We start from the raw sequence: 20,523 nt of genomic DNA, 5'->3' as shown, positions 1-20,523 counted from the left end.
TCGGGCTCCTTGCTCAGCAGGGAGCGTGCTTCTCCCTCTGCCTCTGCCTGCCATTCTGTCTGCCTGTGCTTGCTCTCTCCCCCTCTCTCTGATAAATAAATAAAATCTTTAAAAAAAAAAAAAAAAAGAAAAAGAAAGCCATCTAATTTTATTAAGAATATTTGCTATTGTCCAATCATATCAAGGTACTATCTTTAATAATTCATCTTGATTAACTATTTTAAATGGGAAAGTATTTTTGAGCAGTAATTTGTTGACTTTAAGTTTTGCTTAATATTAATTGTTTTATCCACCTCTACAAAGAGTACTATAGAAATAGCCTTATGATATAGTATTATAGTTAAATGCACAGAGATACAGCCTGGCTCTTCAGGAAACCTCATGGATTTTCTTACCCTCAGCCTTCCTATTGACATGTTCAAAAATTTCAGTGTTATTATTTCACTAATCGATTATTAAGCTCAGAATTAGCTCCTAGGAAATGTGGGAGTAAGGAAGACTATGGTTTGAATCCTTTCTCTGTAACTGTCTATCTTGGTAATCTTGAATAAGCTACTGAACTTCTTCAAGCCTCAGTCTGACTTCATTATTCCCAAAGCTGTTCACTTTACTAGAGGATAGATTTGAAAGCAGTTTGTAAACTATAAAGCACAGTGCAAATGTTTATTATTAATGTTATCTACCAGCCCCACTGGAATATCTATACCTGATTGTCAAAACACCTTTTCATCGTGACAGATTTTTATAATTTGACTTGTTTTTCTAGATTTCCTTTAGATTTTTTAGTATATTGTTTTTTGTAACATTGCATAGTGCTTTAGAGTTGACAAATCATTTATATATGCATTAAACATTAAGTAGAAGGACCTAGGTGGCAACACAAGTATGTGTATTTAACTCCTTCCTCTCTCAATTTTCCACTGAGGTCACTCAACCAATATGAAAGGCAAAACTGACCCACCAATAAAATTGAGTCAGGCCTAACCAAGTATCTGAAGATTCAAGTTAACAAAGAGATGATTGGGTTAGAAGCATGTTAGAATACACTGACCTGTGTATTGTTCTGCCATTACTTCCTATGCTTGGGTGGCCAGTACACCTAGAAAGAAGTCTGCGTTTTCCACCCTTGCTGTTTCTGCTTCTAGAAAAGCCTGGCAGAGTCACTAGCCATCTGTCACACTTGAGGGGGCACCCATGTGCCAGCCTCCTGTAGTCCACCATCCTGCTTGATTACACCATAGGCCTTTAGAGAACCCACCCTGCCCGTAGCACCTAGAATAATGCCCAGCTGTAGTCCTCCATAGCAACCTACAGTGCTCAGCAAGACTATCTTGCAGCATCACTCCCTCAGCATGGCCAAAGAAAATTACCTCTGCCCAACACTTTAGACCACTTACTATAATTAGAGACTTTAAAAAGTGTTATTCTTTTATTTCATATTAGGTATAAAAACTGAACAGAAAATAGTATTATATCCCACATCTCCCAAGTGTTTGGAATTTGGACCCATAGTATATGCTTCAGAAAATGAACTGTTTCAGATCATTTAATTGGTAGTTGTGTCAATTGCTTAATCTTTTGAATTGAAAAATATTTACTATTACTAAATCTTTATTTAACAGCAAGACTTAAACAAGTTTGAATCAAAAGATGAAAATGATTTGGGTATAAACAATCATGCAGTACCTAAAAACATTCCCAAAGTAGCTGAGAATGCTGCAGATAAGAACGAAGAACCATCAAGCAATCATATTCCACATGGGAAAGGTATTACTATTTTGTTTTGTGTTAATAGGATGTTAACTTTTTCTACTCACTTTGAAGTGAACATTTTCAGTCATAAAGAATATTGCTTGATTTTATCTCAGTTATGATTAAGTGTCAGTGTTGTTTCAAATTTGGATTTTTTGATAGAAAAGAGAAGAGAGTAAATTGTTTTAGAGTTACAACTGTGTCCAAAGCAAGATATAACAATATGCAGTCAATGTAGCCTATTGCTTTAGAAGCTGATTATTACATTTGTTCAAAACCTTTTCAATTATGTAAGGGAACAAAAGAATTATTGGGGTGGCTCAGTTGTTTAAGTGGCCAACTCTGAATTTTGACTAGGTCATGATCTCAAGGTCAGGGGATTAAGCCCTCTATCGGGCTCCACCCTCGGTGTGGAGTCTGCTTGAGATTCTCTCCCTCTTACTGCACCCTTTCCCATGGTTGGTCTCTTGTCTCTGTAAAATAAATAAATCTTATTAAAAAAAACAAATTATATCTTTTGTTACTTGGGCAGAACAAATCAAACGAGGTGGTGATGCAGGAATGCCTGGAATAGAAGAGAATGACCTTGCAAAAGTTGAAGATCTTCCTACTGGTAAGTAAAAGTCATCAGAGTATTTACCCTACCCTCTTTCAGTAAAAGTCATTTGAGAAAAGTCGTAGATCTCTGGAAGATTATATTTTCTGTTAATTAACTACCCATTAATTGCCAGGACTTGTTTAGGATCCAACTGCTTTGAAAAATCTTGCTAAAATTTTTTTGTGTTGATAAGAGTCAGCCATATTTGAACATTTTCTTAACTCAATTATTGCTCATGAAAGTTACCCTGTGTTAGATCATCTGTGTTTACTAAAAGTCTATATGGCTCATATCTTTGAGACAAAATGTTCCCAGATTGCTGTGTTGTTGGTGTGCTTTAATATGGCATGGTAATACCCTTTTACAGGTTTTTAGGACTTGGCTTGTCCTTTCAGTTAATTACCCCACACTTTAATAGTTTATTCTCTACTTTTCTTTTTCTTCTTTTATGGCCATTGCTGTTCAGTGTCTGTTTCTTTCTTCATTAATGTGTCTGCTTCTTACCATTTCCACTTGAAGTCACTTCTGGGTGACTTCTAGTCCTGTTCAGTGGTTGTTTTTGTTTGTTTGTTTGTTTGTTCACATGTCTCTTTGTTTTTCTTGCCATTTCTGTTTCTTGGTTGTCATAAGCACCTCTTCTTGCTGACTCCAATTTATTGTGGTGAAAAATTAGAAGTAACAGCATGTCTTTTATTCTTCCTGGCTATTTTGATTCCTTTTCCAGTCGTAGGGATCAATTCTGTGGTTATAGCTCATTGTGTGTGGCTCAAATTGCCAAGTGTCCGAGATCCAAATGAATGAATATTGGTCCTTTTATTTGTATAGTTTCGTCATCTTTTCAAATTCTTTTATGTCTTTTCTTTTGGGTTTCCACTTCACAGTATATGCCTCTAAAATAAAGGCAAGGACAAGAGCAGTAACAAGAATTTAAAAATACAGAGTTAGTATGAGCATGATTTGTTTGTGAAGTAATGAAGTCATCCAGCAGTTCTTAAAGTGTGGTCCTTGGACTAGCAGTATCAGCATTACCTAGAAATTTGCTAGAAATGCAAATTCTTAGGTTCCATTTCAGACACTGAATGAGAAGTTCATGGGATGGAGCCCAGTAATCTGTGTTTTAACCAGCTTTCCAGGTGAATCTGATCTATGCTAAAGTTTTAGAACCACTAACTCAACTTTAATTTAATATTGAGAACAAGGACCGTGTGTTATTCTGAATTTTGCAGCACTTACTCCAATCCTAGACTTACTGAGCTTTAGCTTGATTAATCTCTTTCACATTGTTCTTGATTGTTTTTTAAGTTTCACCCAAAGTTTCACCAAGGATAAACTGTAGGTTTTTAGTATATAGAAGTACCCTATTCAGATATGAACAAGGGTTGTTTATCAACTTGCATGTATTTTCTTTTATTAACATATAATGTATTATTTGTTTCAGGGGTATAGGTCTGTGAATCATCAGCCTTACATAATTCATAGCACTCACCATAGCACATACCCTTCTCAGTGTCCATAACCCAGCCATCCTATCCCTCCTCCACTCCCACCCCCCAGCAACCCTCAGTTTGTTTCCTGAAATTAAGAGTCTCTTATGGTTTATCTCCCTCCCTGGACCCATCTTGTTTCATTTTTTTCCCCTCCCTTTCCCCCACGGCCCCCCTCACCTTATCTCTCAAACTCCTCATATCAGAGAGATTGTATTAATATTGTCTTATTCCTGTTGACTTATTTCGCTTAGTGTAATACCCTCTAGTTCCATCCATGTCGTTGCAAATGGCAAGATTTCATTTTTTGATGGCTGCATAGTATTTCAGTGTGTTTGTGTATATATACATTCATACATATGTATATATATATATACATACACACATATGTGTTTGTACACACACACAAACTACATCTTCTTTACCCCCTTATCTCTTCATGGACATCTAGATTCTTTCCATAGTTTCCATAGTTTGACTATTGTGGACACTGATGCTCTGATATAAACATTCAGGTGCATGTGCCCTTTTGGATCACTACATTTGTATCTTTGGGATAAATACCCAGTAGTGTGATTCCCGGGTCTTAGGGTAGCTCTATTTTCAACTTTTTGAGGAACCTCTATACTGTTTTCCAGAGTGGCTGCACCAGCTTGTGTTCCCACCAACAGTGTAGGAGGATTCCCCTTTCTCAACATCTTCACCGACATCTGTTGTTTCCTGACTTGTTAATTTTAGCCATTCTGACTGCTATGAGGTGTTATCTCGCTGTGGTTTTGATTTGTATTTCCCTGATGCTGAGTGATGTTGAGAACTTTTTCATGTGTCTCTTGGCCATTTTGATGCCTTCTTTGCATGCATTTGTTTTTGATGTCATATATAAAAAAATACATGTTTACATTGAAATTTATAATTTTTAACCTCTTTTTGTGTATAGTTTTCAAGTTAAATTTATATCATTGCTATTCTATGTATGAGTGTCTCCATTTATTTTCTTATTGGTCCACTATCATAATTTATTACCTGGCCACCAAAGAATTCCAGAATTAGAACTATATGATATGAAAATGCAAGAGGTCTTCAGGATCTTATCTTCACCATTTTTAGGTATATTGTGCTTATCAGACAGTGGTTTTCAGATGTCTTGCATACGTGAACCCCTTTAGTAGGGCAAAAATCCTGTCTTGCTACTTTTGCTTGATTACGAAAATCACACAACCATTTCATTAGAATGAATAGAGATGAATAATGATACTTTTGATGAGATGCCAACAAATTCTTGTCTGATTTTTACAGTATGAATTTGCTATCTTGATTCATATAATGGTTGTAGCACTATAGCTTAGAACTGGGAAGAACACACAAAAAAATGGTATACGTTTTATGTAAATTTAACATTAATGCCAAAAATACCTGTGTAAGTAGACACTGTCTACACTGTTGTGGCCTATTAGGGATCTTCTTCTGGATTAATTTTTCTTTATATTTGATTTTCTGTAGTTTGAATGTGATATGCTTTCATGTCGGTTTCGGGGGGGGCACTTATTATGCTTAGTATTCTCTGAGCTTCCTGGACCTGCAATTTAGTGCCTGACATTAATTTGGGGGAAATTCTTCATCATTATTGTTTCAAGTATTTCTTCTGTTCTTTTCTCTGTTCTCCTAGTATTCCCGTTATGCATTATGTTATATGTTTTGTAGTTGTCTTAGATATTGGCTTTTTTCCCCCCATTATTCTCTTTGCTTTTCAGTTTTTGAGGATTCTTTTGATAGATCCTTTAGCTCACAGCGTCTTTGCTCAGCTTTGTGTGGTTTACTAATGAGCCCATCAAAGGTACTCTTCCTTGCTGTTACAGTGTTTCTTATCTCTAGCATTTCTTCTTGGTTCTTTCTAGGATTTCCATCTCTCTATTTACATTGCCTATTTGTTCTTGCATGCTGTGTACTTTATCCATTAAAGTCTTTGGCACATTAATCATAGTTGTTTTAAATTCTCTGATGCTAGGTCTATCTCTTCAAATTGTGCTTTTTTGCCTTTTGGTATGACTTGTAATTTTTTTCTTGATAGACATGATGTACGAGGTAATAGTTATTGCTGTAAGTAGGTCTTTAGTAATGTGGTAGTGAGGTATGAGGTAGTGGAAAGTCTGAAGTGTTCTTTAGTCCTATGATTTCTATTCTTTTAGAGCAACTCTATGTCTCTGGTCTATGAACTTCACAAGTTTTTTTCAGTTTTTTCCTTCCCCTTTGGTGGGACAAGATGGCTAGAGTTGGCTGAAGTTGGGTATTTTTCTAATTGTGGTCACTCACTCTGATAATACCCTAGCAAGTTAGGCTCTGTTTGCCTAGTTTCTCCTGAGGGCAGGCCTTGTTAAGAGCAGAGTGCTCTGGTATATTTCAAAATGGTTTGTTTTTCCTTTCCTCCTGCCTGAGGGGATTCTATCTATCCCCCCCTCCCCAATATTTCCTTTGGGAATATAGTTGAGCTCCTGGAGGTAAATCTCACAATATTGTGGGGAGCCTCCCTGTGACTGAGTCCCCCTAGAATTTTTAACTCTCTGAGTTACCACACTGAGCCTCCAGCGAGTTGTTCACACTGAACATCAATTACAGTTCAGGTTTTCCTACCCTGCCACTGGCTCCTGTGGCACTTTCTGCTTATGAGTCTTTTTTGCAAGCTGTGATTTCCTGTATTCACCTTTCTGTCTCTCCATTCTTAAGAACAGTTTTCTGCCCTGTGTCCTCTTCTCTCTTATCCAGGAAGATTTGTTGATTTTTCAGCCTGTATAACTTTTTACTTGCTAGGATAGTGTGGCAACTCCTAAGCTCCTTACTTGTAGAACCAGAAACCAGAAGTCCTATAGATTAATTTTTGAACTTCATTAAACTGTTGGTGCTTTGCTTTAAAAATCACTGTTCATGATAGTTACCCTTAATTATTAGATTTGTATCTTGAGTATAAAAATTATTTTGATATAGTAACTGTTGAAAAGAAACTTTGAGCTGTGTAGTCAGTCAGATGCACACAGAAAGGAAGCCATGTCATATTTTTGTACCTTGAGCTCCTAGCTTGATGCCTTAGATGTAACAGGGTCCCAATAAATGTGTCTGCTTGAATTACCAGAATATCCCCACCTAGATGGGACAGTGGTATCTGGAATTAAACTGCCAGGATTCAAACCCTTGGCTCCCATCTTTTAATAGGCGTGTGATGATCAATTATTTGCTCTTAACATTATCTGTAAAATAAGATAACAGTTCCAACCTTGAAGCGTGAATGTGAGATTTCAATGTGAAGCGGGTAGGACAGGGCCTGGCTTATGGCCACAGCTGTATAAATCTTAGTTACTATTGTTATTATTATGATTATTGCATATCATTAGAAACATATTCTGGTCATTCTTTTTACTGAGCATTGTCTTTTTCTTTCTGAAGTAGTCTATGCTGAAATTCTTAATGGCAGTGCAAGTTCTGGTATATATGTGGAGTCCCTAATGGCTGTAGAGGTAGTAACCCCACAGAAGAAGTAGAGAAAGAACACATCCTTGTCATTTTAAAGTAGATTTTTATCTGTTAATACTGTTTTATTTATGACAGCCAAGGCTCTACCAGAAACTATAACAAAGCAGGGCTGAACTGTCTTAAACTATAGCTCTGAAACAGTCAAGGGGTATATAACATGTGACTATGATTAACATGACATTTCAGCTTCTGAGCTCCCTAAACCATAGAGCTAAACCTCAGTGGATTTTGTTTGCTTTTAATGTTGATTTGAGTTAGTCTCCAAGATTTTATGGAGTCTTAGAATTTAATCCTTTACTAAACCCTTACCTGGATATTTACCTTTATGCTGTTTTAGGCACCTGTTATGCTAGACAGCTATGTATTTATATCACTAGTTTTTAAAGCTTTTTTAGATTAAAAAAAAATCTAAAAATATAGAAAAACTGGATAATATGATAAATAGCCAAGTACCTACATCCCCCCAAAAGAAAGCCACAAAAATAACATAACATTTTGCCACATTTGTTTCAGATATTTCTATTATTGATGTTATTATTAAAGAAATAAAACATTACTGATAAGTTGAAGCCTCCTTGTGTACCCTCCAGATCCTATTCCTGTCTCTTCTTCCCCAGAGGTAACTACTATGCTGAGATTGGTGTGTATCAATTTCCATACATGTTTTTAGACTTTTACTGTATTTATAAGCTTCTGTAAAACTATATTATTTTGTTTGCTGCCTTAAGCTTTAAATAAATAGCGTCTTATTGTGTATATTATTCTATAACTTGTTTTTCCTCCCTCAATTTTATGCTTTTGCAACTTACCCATGTCATACCTGTGGCTTTTCAACAGTTATATTTATTTCATTGTATAAATATATCGTGATTTATTATTCACATATAATAAACATTAAGACTGTTTTTAGTTTTTTGTTATTTCAGATAATACCACAGTGGATGTTCTTGTTTACATCTTCTTATGTACATGAGACTCTCTGGATTCTAATATTTGAGTAGTATATTGAGTTACAAAGATGAGCCCGCTACTGGCTAGAAAATGTGACTAGAAATCTACCTGTAGCTAGTGGCTACTGTACTGAGCAGTGCAAGTATAGAACATTTTCATCATTGCAGAAAGTTCTATTGAACAGTGCTGCTCCACATGATAATAGTGATTATTCTTGGGAAAGAAGACTGAAGACAGAGATAAAAAGGTGACTTAGTTTTCATCATACAGTCTTTTGAACTTTTTGGATTTGGGTTTCAAAATTTCATAAATTACCTATTAAAAATAAATATTTTTCAGGGCGCCTGGGTGGCTTAGCGGGTTAAAGCCTCTGCCTTCAGCCCAGGTCATGATCCCGAGGTCCTGGGATCGAGCCCCGCATCGGGCTCTCTGCTCAGTGCAGAGCCTGCTTCTCTCTCTCTCTCTCTCTCTGCCTGCCTCTCTGCCTACTTGTATTCTCTGTCAAATAAATAAATAAAATCTTTTTTAAAATAAATAAATAAATATTTTTTAAATAATTAAAGAGAGGTAATTATAGTGATGTTTGAGAGGAGGGAAAAAAGATTTTTTTTAAAAGATTGTATTTATTCATTTGATTTTATTTATCCATTTTTCTATGGTGTTTAGACTATTTTTCAAAGCCTATTCAGTGATTTTTCATTTCAGACATGTTTTGAGTTCTAGAATTTCTATTTGGTTCTTTTTTTTAAGGTTCCATTTCTCTACCCTCTATCCCAAGCAGAGGGAGTGATAAGCAGAAGGAGAGGGAGAAGCAGGCTCCCCGCAAAGTGGAGAGCCTGACATGGTGCTCGATCCCAGGACCCTGGGACCGTGACCTGAGCGAAAGGCAGATGCCCAACTGACTGAGGCACCCAGGAGCCCCAGAAAAGATTGTGTTCTAAAGCAGCAATGTAGGAGCACCTGGGTGACTCAGTTGATTAGGTGTTCAACTCTTGATTTTGGCTCAGTTCGTGATCTTGGGGTCTTGAGATCCAGTGCTGCATCAGGCTCTGCACTGAGCATGGTGCTTGCTTGGGATTCTTTCTCCCTCTTCCTCTGCCCCTCTTCCCCTCCCTCTCTAAAAATAAATAAGTAAATAAAAAGGAAGGAAGAAAGAAATAATGTAGTTATTATTATTATTATTTATTTTGGTTAAGATTCTTAAATGATTAGAGGTTTTAGAGGAAATGCCTATATTTATAAAAATACATTAAAAGTTTTTATCAGGGGCGCCTGGGTGGCTCAGTGGGTTAAGCCGCTGCCTTCGGCTCAGGTCATGATCTCAGAGTCCTGGGATCGAGTCCCGCATCGGGCTCTCTGCTCAGCAGGGAGCCTGCTTCCCTCTCTCTCTCTCTGCCTGCCTCTCTGCCTACTTGTGATTTCTCTCTGTCAAATAAATAAATATAATCTTTAAAAAAAAAAAAAGTTTTTATCAAATAAGTGTAGATATACTTAATTTTTTCTCTTAGGCATCCTTTAAGACAGTAGTGGGACACTATAGCTTTGTTGCCTGTTTTAATAAACCATTTAGTGAAACATTACCTTGCTTATTTATTTATATTTTGTCTATGGCTGCTTTTGTGCCAGAACAGTTGAGTACGGCCTCCAACCCTAAAATATTCACTAACTGACCCTTTAAGAAAAAGTTTTCGAAGAAACAAATTATATAAAATTGGGCATGGTTTTGGGGGGTAGGAAGAAAATACTTAAGTTAGCATAATATCAAATTGTATTACTGGAAATTGCTACTAAAGATACAAAAACTTCTAATGGTACATTGGTTTATAATTTCTTTCGTTGTCATATTTTATAGGGCCACAATTAAGAAAAAACGAATCAAAATAGGGTCTTGAATTAGAAAATACCTAGGGAGAGTAGGATAGTTAGTACTCACTGGGTTTGAGGGTTTAATTGGTGTCTGTTTCTCTCACTTTTTAAGAACTATACTTAAAAGGTTTTGGGTTTTAGTGGTTATTCCAGGGATTACTATTTGCATCCTTTCTATATCAAGGTCTATTTAGAAATAATCTTGTAGTCCTTCATGTGAAATATAGAACTTGACCGAGGTGTGATGCCATTAGCATTGCCTCATCTTCTGTTGTGTATTTTATTTATATATAAATCCTAATACTTTTAGTATTATTTTGCTTTAGAAAACTTTATTTTAAGAACATAAGAGAAATGGGATCAGGAGGGAGACAAACCATAAGAGACTCTTAATCTCGCAAAACAAACTGAGGGTTGCTGGGAGGAGGGGGGTAGGGAGAGGGTGGTTGGGTTAGGTACACTGGGGAGGGTATGTGCTATGGTGAGTGCTGTGAAGTGTGTAAACCTGGCAATTCACAGACCTGTACCCCTGCGGCTAATAAAACATATGTTAATAAAAAATAGGGGGAAAAAAAGAAAGAACATGAGAGAAGAATATATTATGGTCTCTTGTATTTACCATATTCTTACCTTTTCTAGTGCTCTTCATTCCTTCTTAAGGATTCTAGTTTCTTTTCTTTTCTTTTATTTATTTATTTATTTATTTGACAGAGATCACAAGCAGGCAGAGAGAAGGGGAAGCAGGCTCCCTGCTGAGCAGAGAGCCCGATGCAGGACTCGATCCCAGGACCCTGAGTTCATGACCCGAGCTGAAGGCAGAGGCTTTAATCCACTGAGCCACCCAGGCACCCTCTTTTTTTTTTTTTTTTTAAAAGAGGGAGAGTGAGAGAGAGAGTGTTTGTGAGTTGTGGGGGCAGGGGCAGAGGGAAAGGGAGAGAGAGAATCTTCTTTTCTTAAAGATCTATTTATTTATTTGAGAGAGAGAGCAGTGGGAGGGGTAGAATGAGAGGGAAAGTATCTTAAGCAGACTCCTTGCTGAGTGTGGAGCCCCACTCATGGCTCAATTGCACAACCCTGAGATCATGACCTGAGCCAAAACCAAGTGAGAGGCTTAACTAACTGAGCCACCCAGGTGCCCCTAGGTTCTGATCTCTATCTTGATTATTATTTTCCCTTCAGCTAGGAGAACTTCCTTTAACATTTCTTGAAATGCAGATCTTCTAACAACACATTTTTTTCAACTTTTGTTTATCTAAAAACATTTTTATTTCATAATCATTTTTGAGGTATGTTTTTACTGAATATAGAAATTCAAGAGACCCCTGGGTGACTGGCTTGGTGGTTAAGTGTCTCCCTTCAGCTCAGGTCATGATCCCAAAGTCCTGGGATTGAGTCCCACATCGGGCTTCCTGCATAGTGGGGAGCTTCCCTGTACCTCCGGCTGCCTGTACTTTCTCTCTCTGACAAATAAATAAATAAAATCTTTAAAAAAAAAAAAAAAGAAATTCAAGTTGATTTTTTTTATCATTTTAAAAATACAATTCCAGGGCGCCTGGGTGGCTCAGTGGGTTAAGCCGCTGCCTTCGGCTCAGGTCATGATCTCAGGTTCTTGGGATCGAGTCCCGCATCAGGCTCTCTGCTCAGCAGGGAGCCTGCTTCCTCCTCCCTCTCTCTCTGCCTGCCTCTCTGCCTATTTGTGATCTCTGTCAAATAAATAAATAAAATCTTTTAAAAAAATACAATTCCACTGCTTTATAGACTTTGTTGATTCTGAGCTTGCCATCATTATTTTTGTTGTGCCTTTGTATTACTGTGATTTTGTTTTTGTTTTGTTTTTTTAAAGTAAGCTCTATGCCCGTGTGGAGCTTGAACTCCTACCCTGAGAATCGAGCATTGTGTGCTCTACTAACTGAGCCAGGCCGGTACTGATAGTATGCTTTTTTTTTTTTTTTTTTTTTTTTGTAACTGCTTCTAAGGTTTTTTTCTTTAGCTTTGGTTTTCACGAGTTTCACTAAGATATACACTGAAATGGTCTCCTGGGTTTTTTTGTATTTGTCCTGCTTGAGATTCCCTGAGGTTCTTCAATATGTGGGTTGATGTTTTCCACCAAATTTGGGAAATTTTCAGCCTTTATTCAAATTCAGATGTTATTCAAATTTTTTCTGCCCTGTTCTCTTTTTTTTCCTTCTGGAATTCAAGATACATGCATTTCAGACTGCTTTATATTATCCCATAGTTCACTGAAGTTCTATTTAGTTTTTTTGCAGTACTTTTTCTCTATCAGTTTGTTTAATGTCTTTGATCTGTCTTCAAATTCATTGACCCTTTTTCTACGGTCTGTTGTTCAAAACCCCTCCAGTGTATTTTTCATTTGAGACGTGTTTTGAGTTTTAGAATTTCTGTTTGGTTCTTTTTTTAGTTTCCATTTCTCTACTGGATGTCTCCATTTTTTCCTTTAAATTGTGTGTGTGTGTGTGTGTGTGTGTGTGTGAAAAACAGTTGTTTACAGGTCCTTGTATGTAGTTTCAGCAGGTGGGTCATCTCTGAGTCTGTTTCTGTTGATTGCTTTTTTTCTTTGATTATGGGTATTATTTCCTGCTTCTTTCTATGTCTAGTAATTTTATTGTGTCCTGTATGAATGCTATAGTATAGAAGTATGGGTTTTGTTTTTTAAAGGGTGCTGAGTTTTATTCTGGCAGACAGTTAAATTACTGGTGAATGCTCTTGATTCTGTCAGACTTGATTTTATGCTGTTAGGACAGGTTAGTTTTGATTTTGTTTTTCATCTGAAGGCATGACCCTTAACTATACGGTATGATCCCTACTTCTAAAGTAGGCCTTGTAGCATCTCATCTGAATGCCCAGGATGGTCAGTAAAGATTCTCAATTGTGGCTGGCCCAAAGATGCATTGTTTCCAAGTGCTTTATGACCTGTTTCTTTTCAGCTTTCAGCCCTGCAGCAGCAAGTGCTTTCTGTTAGCCCTTCTAGAGTCTTATCCTGTATGTATATTAGCTGAGGCCTCAGCCAAAGACCCAAGTGGAATATCCATGCAGATCTCTCTCCTCCATTTCACCCCACACAGCTTCTTTCTCTGTAGTATTCTGTCTTACAAATTCCAACCATTTTAGCAGCCCAAACTCTGATGATCTCTGCCTCCTTTGCTCCTGAGATTGCCCATCTCATGTATATAGCCCTTCTTTCAAGAGTTAGTCTTGTGCTGCTGGTTGTCCAATGCCTGAAAACTGTTGTCTTAAATATTTTTGTCCATATTTTAAAAAGTCTGGGGTGTGAGAGGGTAAGTCCAGTGCTGACTTCTATGTCCTGGCTAGCAGTGGAAATTTGTGTTGCTCTTTTGAAATTATATAAATGGATCTCCAAATATGAAGGATGTGGAGTTCACAGGCCAGGTCTTACGAGCCACATGAGAATATCATTTTAATAGTCTCTTTAGATATGTATCTATATTGCTCAGAGGGTGGGGATGGTTCTACTGGCTCGTATTTGAACAGTTTACAAGCATGTTATATCTGTTTGTATATGCAGAACAAAGGAACATTAAAATGTTGCATCATTGTTTATGTTCATGCTTCAAGATGATTAATATTTTTATGGGCACTTACCAATTAGAGTTTCATAACTACCCAAAACATTACTGTAAGTAAACATTCATCAGGATCCCTTGAATATGAGCAAACTATGTATTCATGAAGCTCAATATATTGGCTAGGGCCAGTAGTTCTACATTTCAGTGTTTTTGTTTTTTTCAGCAGGAATCTTGGATTCTTTTTTCATTTAAGGATTAATACTCAACGTTGACAACTTCAGTATATATTGAACACCTACTATTTTCTGGCTTATATCATAATTCTTTAGTTAATATTTTTACTTAGCCTCCAAAACAATCATGCAGGGTAAATGGCATTATTCCTGTTTTTTAGATGAAGACTAGGGTTTTTAGAAATCACTAACCCAAAATCATACAGTTAATAAATTACAGAATCGTGATTTAAGTCCTGGTCTAATTCCAAAGCTTATGCTTTTTATTCTGTCTTTTATTCTCTTGGCTATGCAGCAGAACCACTTTGGGAGCTTTTAATGAATATAGATACCTGTGTACCACCCCCATATGCAGTATGTCCAGGGTGGTATCTGTAATGGCGCAGTGCTCCCAGAGTTGAGGACTGTTGCCTATTAGTGCCATGTAACTTCTTGCTAGTCATAGTCACTGGATTGTGATGCCCTGTAAGACAAAAACTGGAAGGTTTGAACATTTTTGAGGTTGTAGCCCTGTTGTTGGAAAAAGGAAATGCGGACAGTTCTGTTTTGGCTCTCAGAGTAGGGACTGCAACTGAGGTCCTATAAAGAAGGGAAGGAGGATTAACCCTAAACTTTCTATCACCTTTTATAAGCATCTCAATGATTTTCTCCAGAAATGCTACTTTGAATTTTTAAATCAAGTGAAATGTATTTCTTCTGTCTTGAGTTTCAGTTTCCTCATCTGTGAAAGGCATATTTATCTCACATAGATTTGAGGGTGACCTGAGATTAGTGCCTGCTTTATATCAAACAGTCAGAAAATAGGAGCTACTGTTATTATTAGTAGTACATTATTGCCTCCTTTGGAATTGCCAAATGTAGTCCCAGCCATCAGCCCCCTAGCCCCCTAACCAATTCTTCCTAATGTTTCAACTGTTGTGTCTCTAATATAGATCCTTCTTTCTTCTCTGACCTCCTTTCTAACACTTCTCCCTCACTCCTTTCTTTGCAGTTCCTCAGATATGCTATGCATATCCTGTCTCAAGGCCTTTGTGTGTACTTGATGGTCTTTGCCTGGATGCTTTCCCTCCATGTTGGTTCAAACATGATTTAAAGTGATTTAGACACTCTGCTCAAATGTCTCTTCTTTGAAAATGGCTCCCCTGACCAAGCTATATAAAGTAGAATCTTCCACCACTCCCTATCATATCTCCGTCTTACTTTAAACATAGCAGTTTTCACTCTTTTATATTTTATACATATTCTTGTTTACTTATTATCTACCCAACAAGAATGTAAGCTTCATGGGGACAGTAACTTGGTCTATTTTGTTCACTGTTGAATCTCCAGCTTTTTATAACAGTGCCTAGCATATAATAGACACTTAATAGATATTGTTGAATGATTGAATTTTCATACAGATAGCTCTCCTTTATAAAAAATATAAAAGGCAGAACCCGAGTAATAGGGTAAATACTCTGTGCTACAATTTTATTTCCTGTGTTTTGTCTTTATAAAACTAGGCTTTGTCATTTTATCTTTGGTACTTTTCCTTACTAATGGCTTTATCAATGATATATCTTTTAGTAGCCTAGTTATTAATATTATCTGATGGCAGCATGGTATTATCTGTTGATTTATATACTTTCCCCTGGCTCTTAATGGTCCTCAATGGAGAGGACCAGGGTAAAATACATAGAAAGTTAGAAATGCTTTGATATAAATTATTGTTTGTCTTGCCTTACTGCTTAGTACTTCCCTGAGAATTTACTCTATCGTGTAGATGTAAAAAGGCATAACACAAAATTGTTTATAATGACAAACTGAAAGTTATATGTGTTATATGGAGGGTTAATTCATTAAATTTATTATATCCATAAAGTATGGTATGTAGTTGTTAAAAAATGATAATGTTGAACTGTATTTATTAACATACAAATATATTTATGATTTTTTAAATGAAAAACAGAAAAAAAAACAAGAAAGCAAGTATAATATCTCCTTTTTGTGGAATAAACATTAGATACTTACATGTATATAGAAAAAGAATTTGAAGAACTCTGTAGAAATTAGAGAGCGAGATTAGCACTGTCACTTCTCTTCAAGCCCACTAGTAGTTTTCTAGGTCATCATTTGTTCTGACCCTTGGGGGAAGCCTCTAACTGTCTTATCCTAGGTCATGATCTCAGGGTCATGAGATTGAGTCCCCTGTCTGGCTCTGTGCTGAGCATGGAACCTGCTTAAGACTCTCCCTCCCCCAAAAAAAGAGAGAAAGAAAGAATTCATCAGGTGTGTTATATTAGCAAACAACCCCCAATTGCAGTCACTCTATTTATTTATTGTTCATTTTACAGTCTGATATAGGTTGGATGATTATCTTGTAGCTGTCCTCCCAAGTAATGTCTCTTTCATTATTTGATAACATTCATCTTCTCATGTAGCATCCTGAGTTGCAGCAGAAAGGGAAGAGAGGTTGTGGGTGATTTGCACAGATTTTATTGCCATACCTGGAAGTGGCACATTCAGTTTTGCTTATATCCTCAAATCAGAACCTAGTCGTATGGCCCCTAACTGTAAGGAAGGCTGATTTTCCTCTGATGAGATAAGAACACATTATCTCTGCCACTAAAGTTTTAGAAGAATAAAATGTGCCACTAATCTGTCTTACAGATGGGTTCTCTGTTTTTTTCTTCTTACCTGTTTCCGCTCTCTCTAGTTTCTTTGTTCTCTTGTTTCTATCTTGTTAAGCTGCCCAGGGAAACTGTAGCGTTAGTGGCAGTGAGTGGAAAATGATCTTTCATTGTTGCCTTCATTTCTTAAGGGAGAATAAGGTCCCCACTAGAAGATGTACATCTTTCTTAGTAAAGCTCTTTGTACAAAATATAAATTTTCCCTCTTCAAAAATAAAATGCATTGTTCCATCAGTCATATTTAATTCTTATTTAAAATCTGAGCAACTTAGAGTAGCATATTCTCATTGCTTTACCTAATCTGTAAATGTCGATTTTTATTTGTACTATCAATAGAAAAAGATCTTGCTGTATCTGAAGAGATTCATTTGTTTTTTCATTCATCAAATTTTAGTTGAGCTTTTGTTATGTGCCATTTATTCTGGGTGATGGGGATATAGTGGTGTCCAAAACATATGAGTTCCATCTATTTTATATCCTGGTCAGATTTATTGGTCACCAAAATCTGTGATGGATGATAGTACAATGTTTCACTTAGTAACCATAAGTTAATTAGTTAATATATCAACTATAAAGATTATAAAATTAAAATAAGCATCATAGGATTAGTGCAGTGCAAATAGATTCACGGTGGTTGGTTTTTGGAAATCATATTTTCAGGAATAATACGGATATCTTTTCTTTTAGCTCTAAGGAAACCCTCTATTTCCGTTTCTCAATATGAAAGTCATCAAGCAATCTCCCATATTCCAACTGGACAACCTCTCTCCCCAAATATGGCTCCAGGTATGAAGTCATATTCTTAAAATTCCGTTTGAAAACCAATTTACTGGTCGAGTGTTATTAGATAGTGAATAAAACATGTCATTTAGTAACATAGTGAAGTAGCATTCATTCTAGTTAATGTTATATATTTCCCAGTGATTGATCAAAATTCAGGAATAAATAATCCTTTAAAAGTACACTTTGTCTGAAGTGTTCTGAAGAGCACGGGACGCCTGGGTGGCTCAGTTGGTTGGACGACTGCCTTCGGCTCAGGGCGTGATCCTGGAGTCTCGGGATCGAGTCCCACATCAGGCTCCCAGCTCCATGGGGAGTCTGCTTCGCTCTCTGACCTTCTCCTCGCTCATGCTCTCTCTCACTCTCTCTCTCTCTCAAATAAATAAATAAAATCTTTAAAAAAAAAAAAAAAGTGTTCTGAAGAGCAGAAGAATTATTTGTTCTGCCTGTCTGGACTATGTTCCCTTTCATCTCTGCCAGTCTGTTTGTGTTTACCCTTTTCAAAATGTGTTGAAATTTATCTCACAGAGTCCTTCTATTAACAACTACATCCATCTGTATTCAACTCCCTACTCCTTACTTATAAATGTATTTGTCTTCTACTGAATATGTATTTCATTTTATAGAAATGTTCCTCTAAAATGAGAATTGATATGATTAAAATTAATTATAGTAAGGATCTAAATCAGGGCTTTGATGAGGAAGAAAGGGAGTGGGGGAAAGGAAAGTTTTATCCAGGAGTTAACTAATAAGAAAGAATCAAGAGTTAGCATGGGGGCCTGGCAGGTTCAGTTGGTAGAGCCTGTGACTCTTGATCTCTGGGGTTTGTGAGTTTGAGCCCCAGATTGGGTGTAAAGATTACCTTTAAAGAAAACCTTTATGGGGTGCCTGGGTGGCACAGTCCGCTAAGTGTCTGCCTTTGGCTCAGGTCATGATTCCAGGGTCCTACGATCCAGTCCCACATTGGACTTCCTGCTCAGAGGGGAGCTTGCTTCTCCCTCTCCCTCTGCCTGCCGCTCCCCCTGCTTGTGCTCTTTTTCTCTCCATCAAATAAATAAAATCTTTAAAAAATATTTAAACAGTCTTTAAAAAGAAAGAAAGAAAGAATCAAGATTTTTTTTTTTATTTTTTTAAAGATTTTTATTTATTTATTTGAGAGAGAGACAGTGAGAGAGAGCATGAGTAAGGAGAAGGTCAGAGAGCGAAGCAGACTCCCCATGGAGCTGGGAGCCTGATGTGGGACTCGATCCCGGGACTCCAGGATCACGCCCTGAGCCAAAGGCAGTCGTCCAACCAACTGCGCCACCCAGGCGTCCCAAGAATCAAGATTTAATACTGGCTCACTCAGTCTGTAGAGTCTATGACTCTTGATCTTGGGCTCCTGAGTTTCAGCCCCACATTGGGTGTAGAGATTACTTAAAAATATGAACTGGAAAAAAAAAAATAGCAGTTCTGAGTCACTGTGTAGATGAAAATGACTTAGAGATAGGATGCCTGGGTGGCTCAGTTGGTTAAGCATCTTCCTTTAGCTCTAGTCATGATTCCAGGGTCCTGGGATCAAGTCCCACATTGGGTTCCTTGCTCAGTGGAGAACCTGCTTCTCTCTCTCCCTCTCCTTCCTCTCCCCTGCTTGTGTACGCACACAGTCTCTCTCCCCCACCCCCAGCAAGTAAATAAATAAACGCTTTAAGAAAGAAAAGAAAATGACTTAGAGACCAGAGATTTATGATAGCAATACAGAGTTTGAAGGGAGAAGAAGATACAGGTCTTTTTTTCCCAATTTTTAAAAATATTTTATTTTTTTATTTGACAGAGACATAGTGAGAGAGGGAACACAAGCAGGGGCAGTGGGAAAGGGAGAAGCAGGCTTCTTGCTGAGCAGGGAGCTCAATCCTAGGACCCTGGGGTCATGACCTGAGTCGAAGGCAGATGCTTAACAACTAGGCGACCCAGGTGCCCCAAAGATACAAGTCTTTTTTTTTTTTTCTTTTTTAAAGATTTTATTTATTTATGTGACAGAGAGAGAGAGCACAAGTAGGCGGGGAGGAAGGCAGAGAGAGAGGGAGAAGCAGGCTTTCTGCTGAACAGAGAGCCTGACATGGGTCTCAATCCCAGGACCCTGGGTTCATGACCTAAGCCCAAGGCAGACGCTCAACCAACTGAACCACCCAGGCGCCCCCAAAGATACAGGTCTTGATCCCATTAAAATCTTTGGGTTTCTATTACATATCTCTCTGTTGGATATGTCTATAAAATCAGTACTAGAGATACTTAGCTAGGAATGATTAGTGAACTTCTCACAGCTAAAATCACATTAGCTGTCAGATTTGATTAAAGAAGTTAGAATAAAGTCCCCCTCCCCCCAAAAACCCGGCCTGAGTATGCAGTTTCAAACAACAGTTGTCTTAACATTTCTAAAGCAGGTCTTGTGAAATTCCTCAGCAAAATATGACTTTGGTTTGATGTTTTTATGCTATAGATTCTCATGGACATCACAATGGAAATGCTGGAACTTCAAAACAGAACCCTTCCAACCCTCTTCAGCGTTTAATTCCAGGCCCGAACTTGGAGAGTGTACCCAGAATTCAAGCAGATATACTAAAGCAGGCTACCAAGGATAGAGTTGGTGATTTCCATAAGTTGAAGCAAAGTAAGAATCAGTTGATGAATGTTATGCTGAAAAGATTTAAATATAATATGTTTACAAGGATTAGTTAAGATCTTCATTATTGTAGTCTCTAATGAGTGTGAAGTTATATGCATATAGAGAGAAGGTGTGATGGTGGTGAAATTAAAAGGAAAGCAAGTTTTAAATGGATAGACATATATTAAAGAAAACTTTAAAAAGCTTCTCTTGTTTTCCATTATTAAATAATGAACTTCAGGTGAGTTGATTTTTTTAAAATGCTGTTCTTACGACTATAAAATTTTTTGGAGAAGTGAAAAAAAATATGTTTTGTTAGGCTAATGAATGAAAACTTTGCTTAGGAGGAGAAGATAAGTAGTTTTGATAAATGGATTCTGGGAGATATGCAGATCTGGGGAGACGGCCATAGTAGCAGGCTCAATGCTGCTCTCTTTTCTCTTCCCTCCAGTTGCAATTTGCTTCATTTAAGTGTTAGG

The 20,523-nt window shown here is 37.2% G+C and overlaps 1 protein-coding gene across 3 annotated transcripts in view; it reads left to right on the top strand.

Moving 5' to 3' along the window:
* GOLM2 (golgi membrane protein 2) overlaps positions 1–20,523 on the top strand; it is a 105,586-nt gene that overhangs the window by 44,267 nt on the left and 40,796 nt on the right. For all 3 annotated transcript variants that reach the window (XM_044232068.1, XM_044232071.1, XM_044232069.1), the window contains exons 5-8: positions 1,623–1,767; positions 2,285–2,365; positions 17,308–17,406; positions 19,880–20,050. In XM_044232068.1, coding sequence (XP_044088003.1) covers positions 1,623–1,767; positions 2,285–2,365; positions 17,308–17,406; positions 19,880–20,050 — 496 coding nt within the window. The remainder of the gene's footprint in view (positions 1–1,622; positions 1,768–2,284; positions 2,366–17,307; positions 17,407–19,879; positions 20,051–20,523) is intronic.

Source organism: Neovison vison, chromosome 13, assembly GCF_020171115.1.
Source record: "Neovison vison isolate M4711 chromosome 13, ASM_NN_V1, whole genome shotgun sequence".
NCBI lineage: Eukaryota > Metazoa > Chordata > Mammalia > Carnivora > Mustelidae > Neogale > Neogale vison.
Note: the sequence above shows the minus strand (reverse complement) of the source record. Positions and strands in the feature narration are given on the sequence as shown.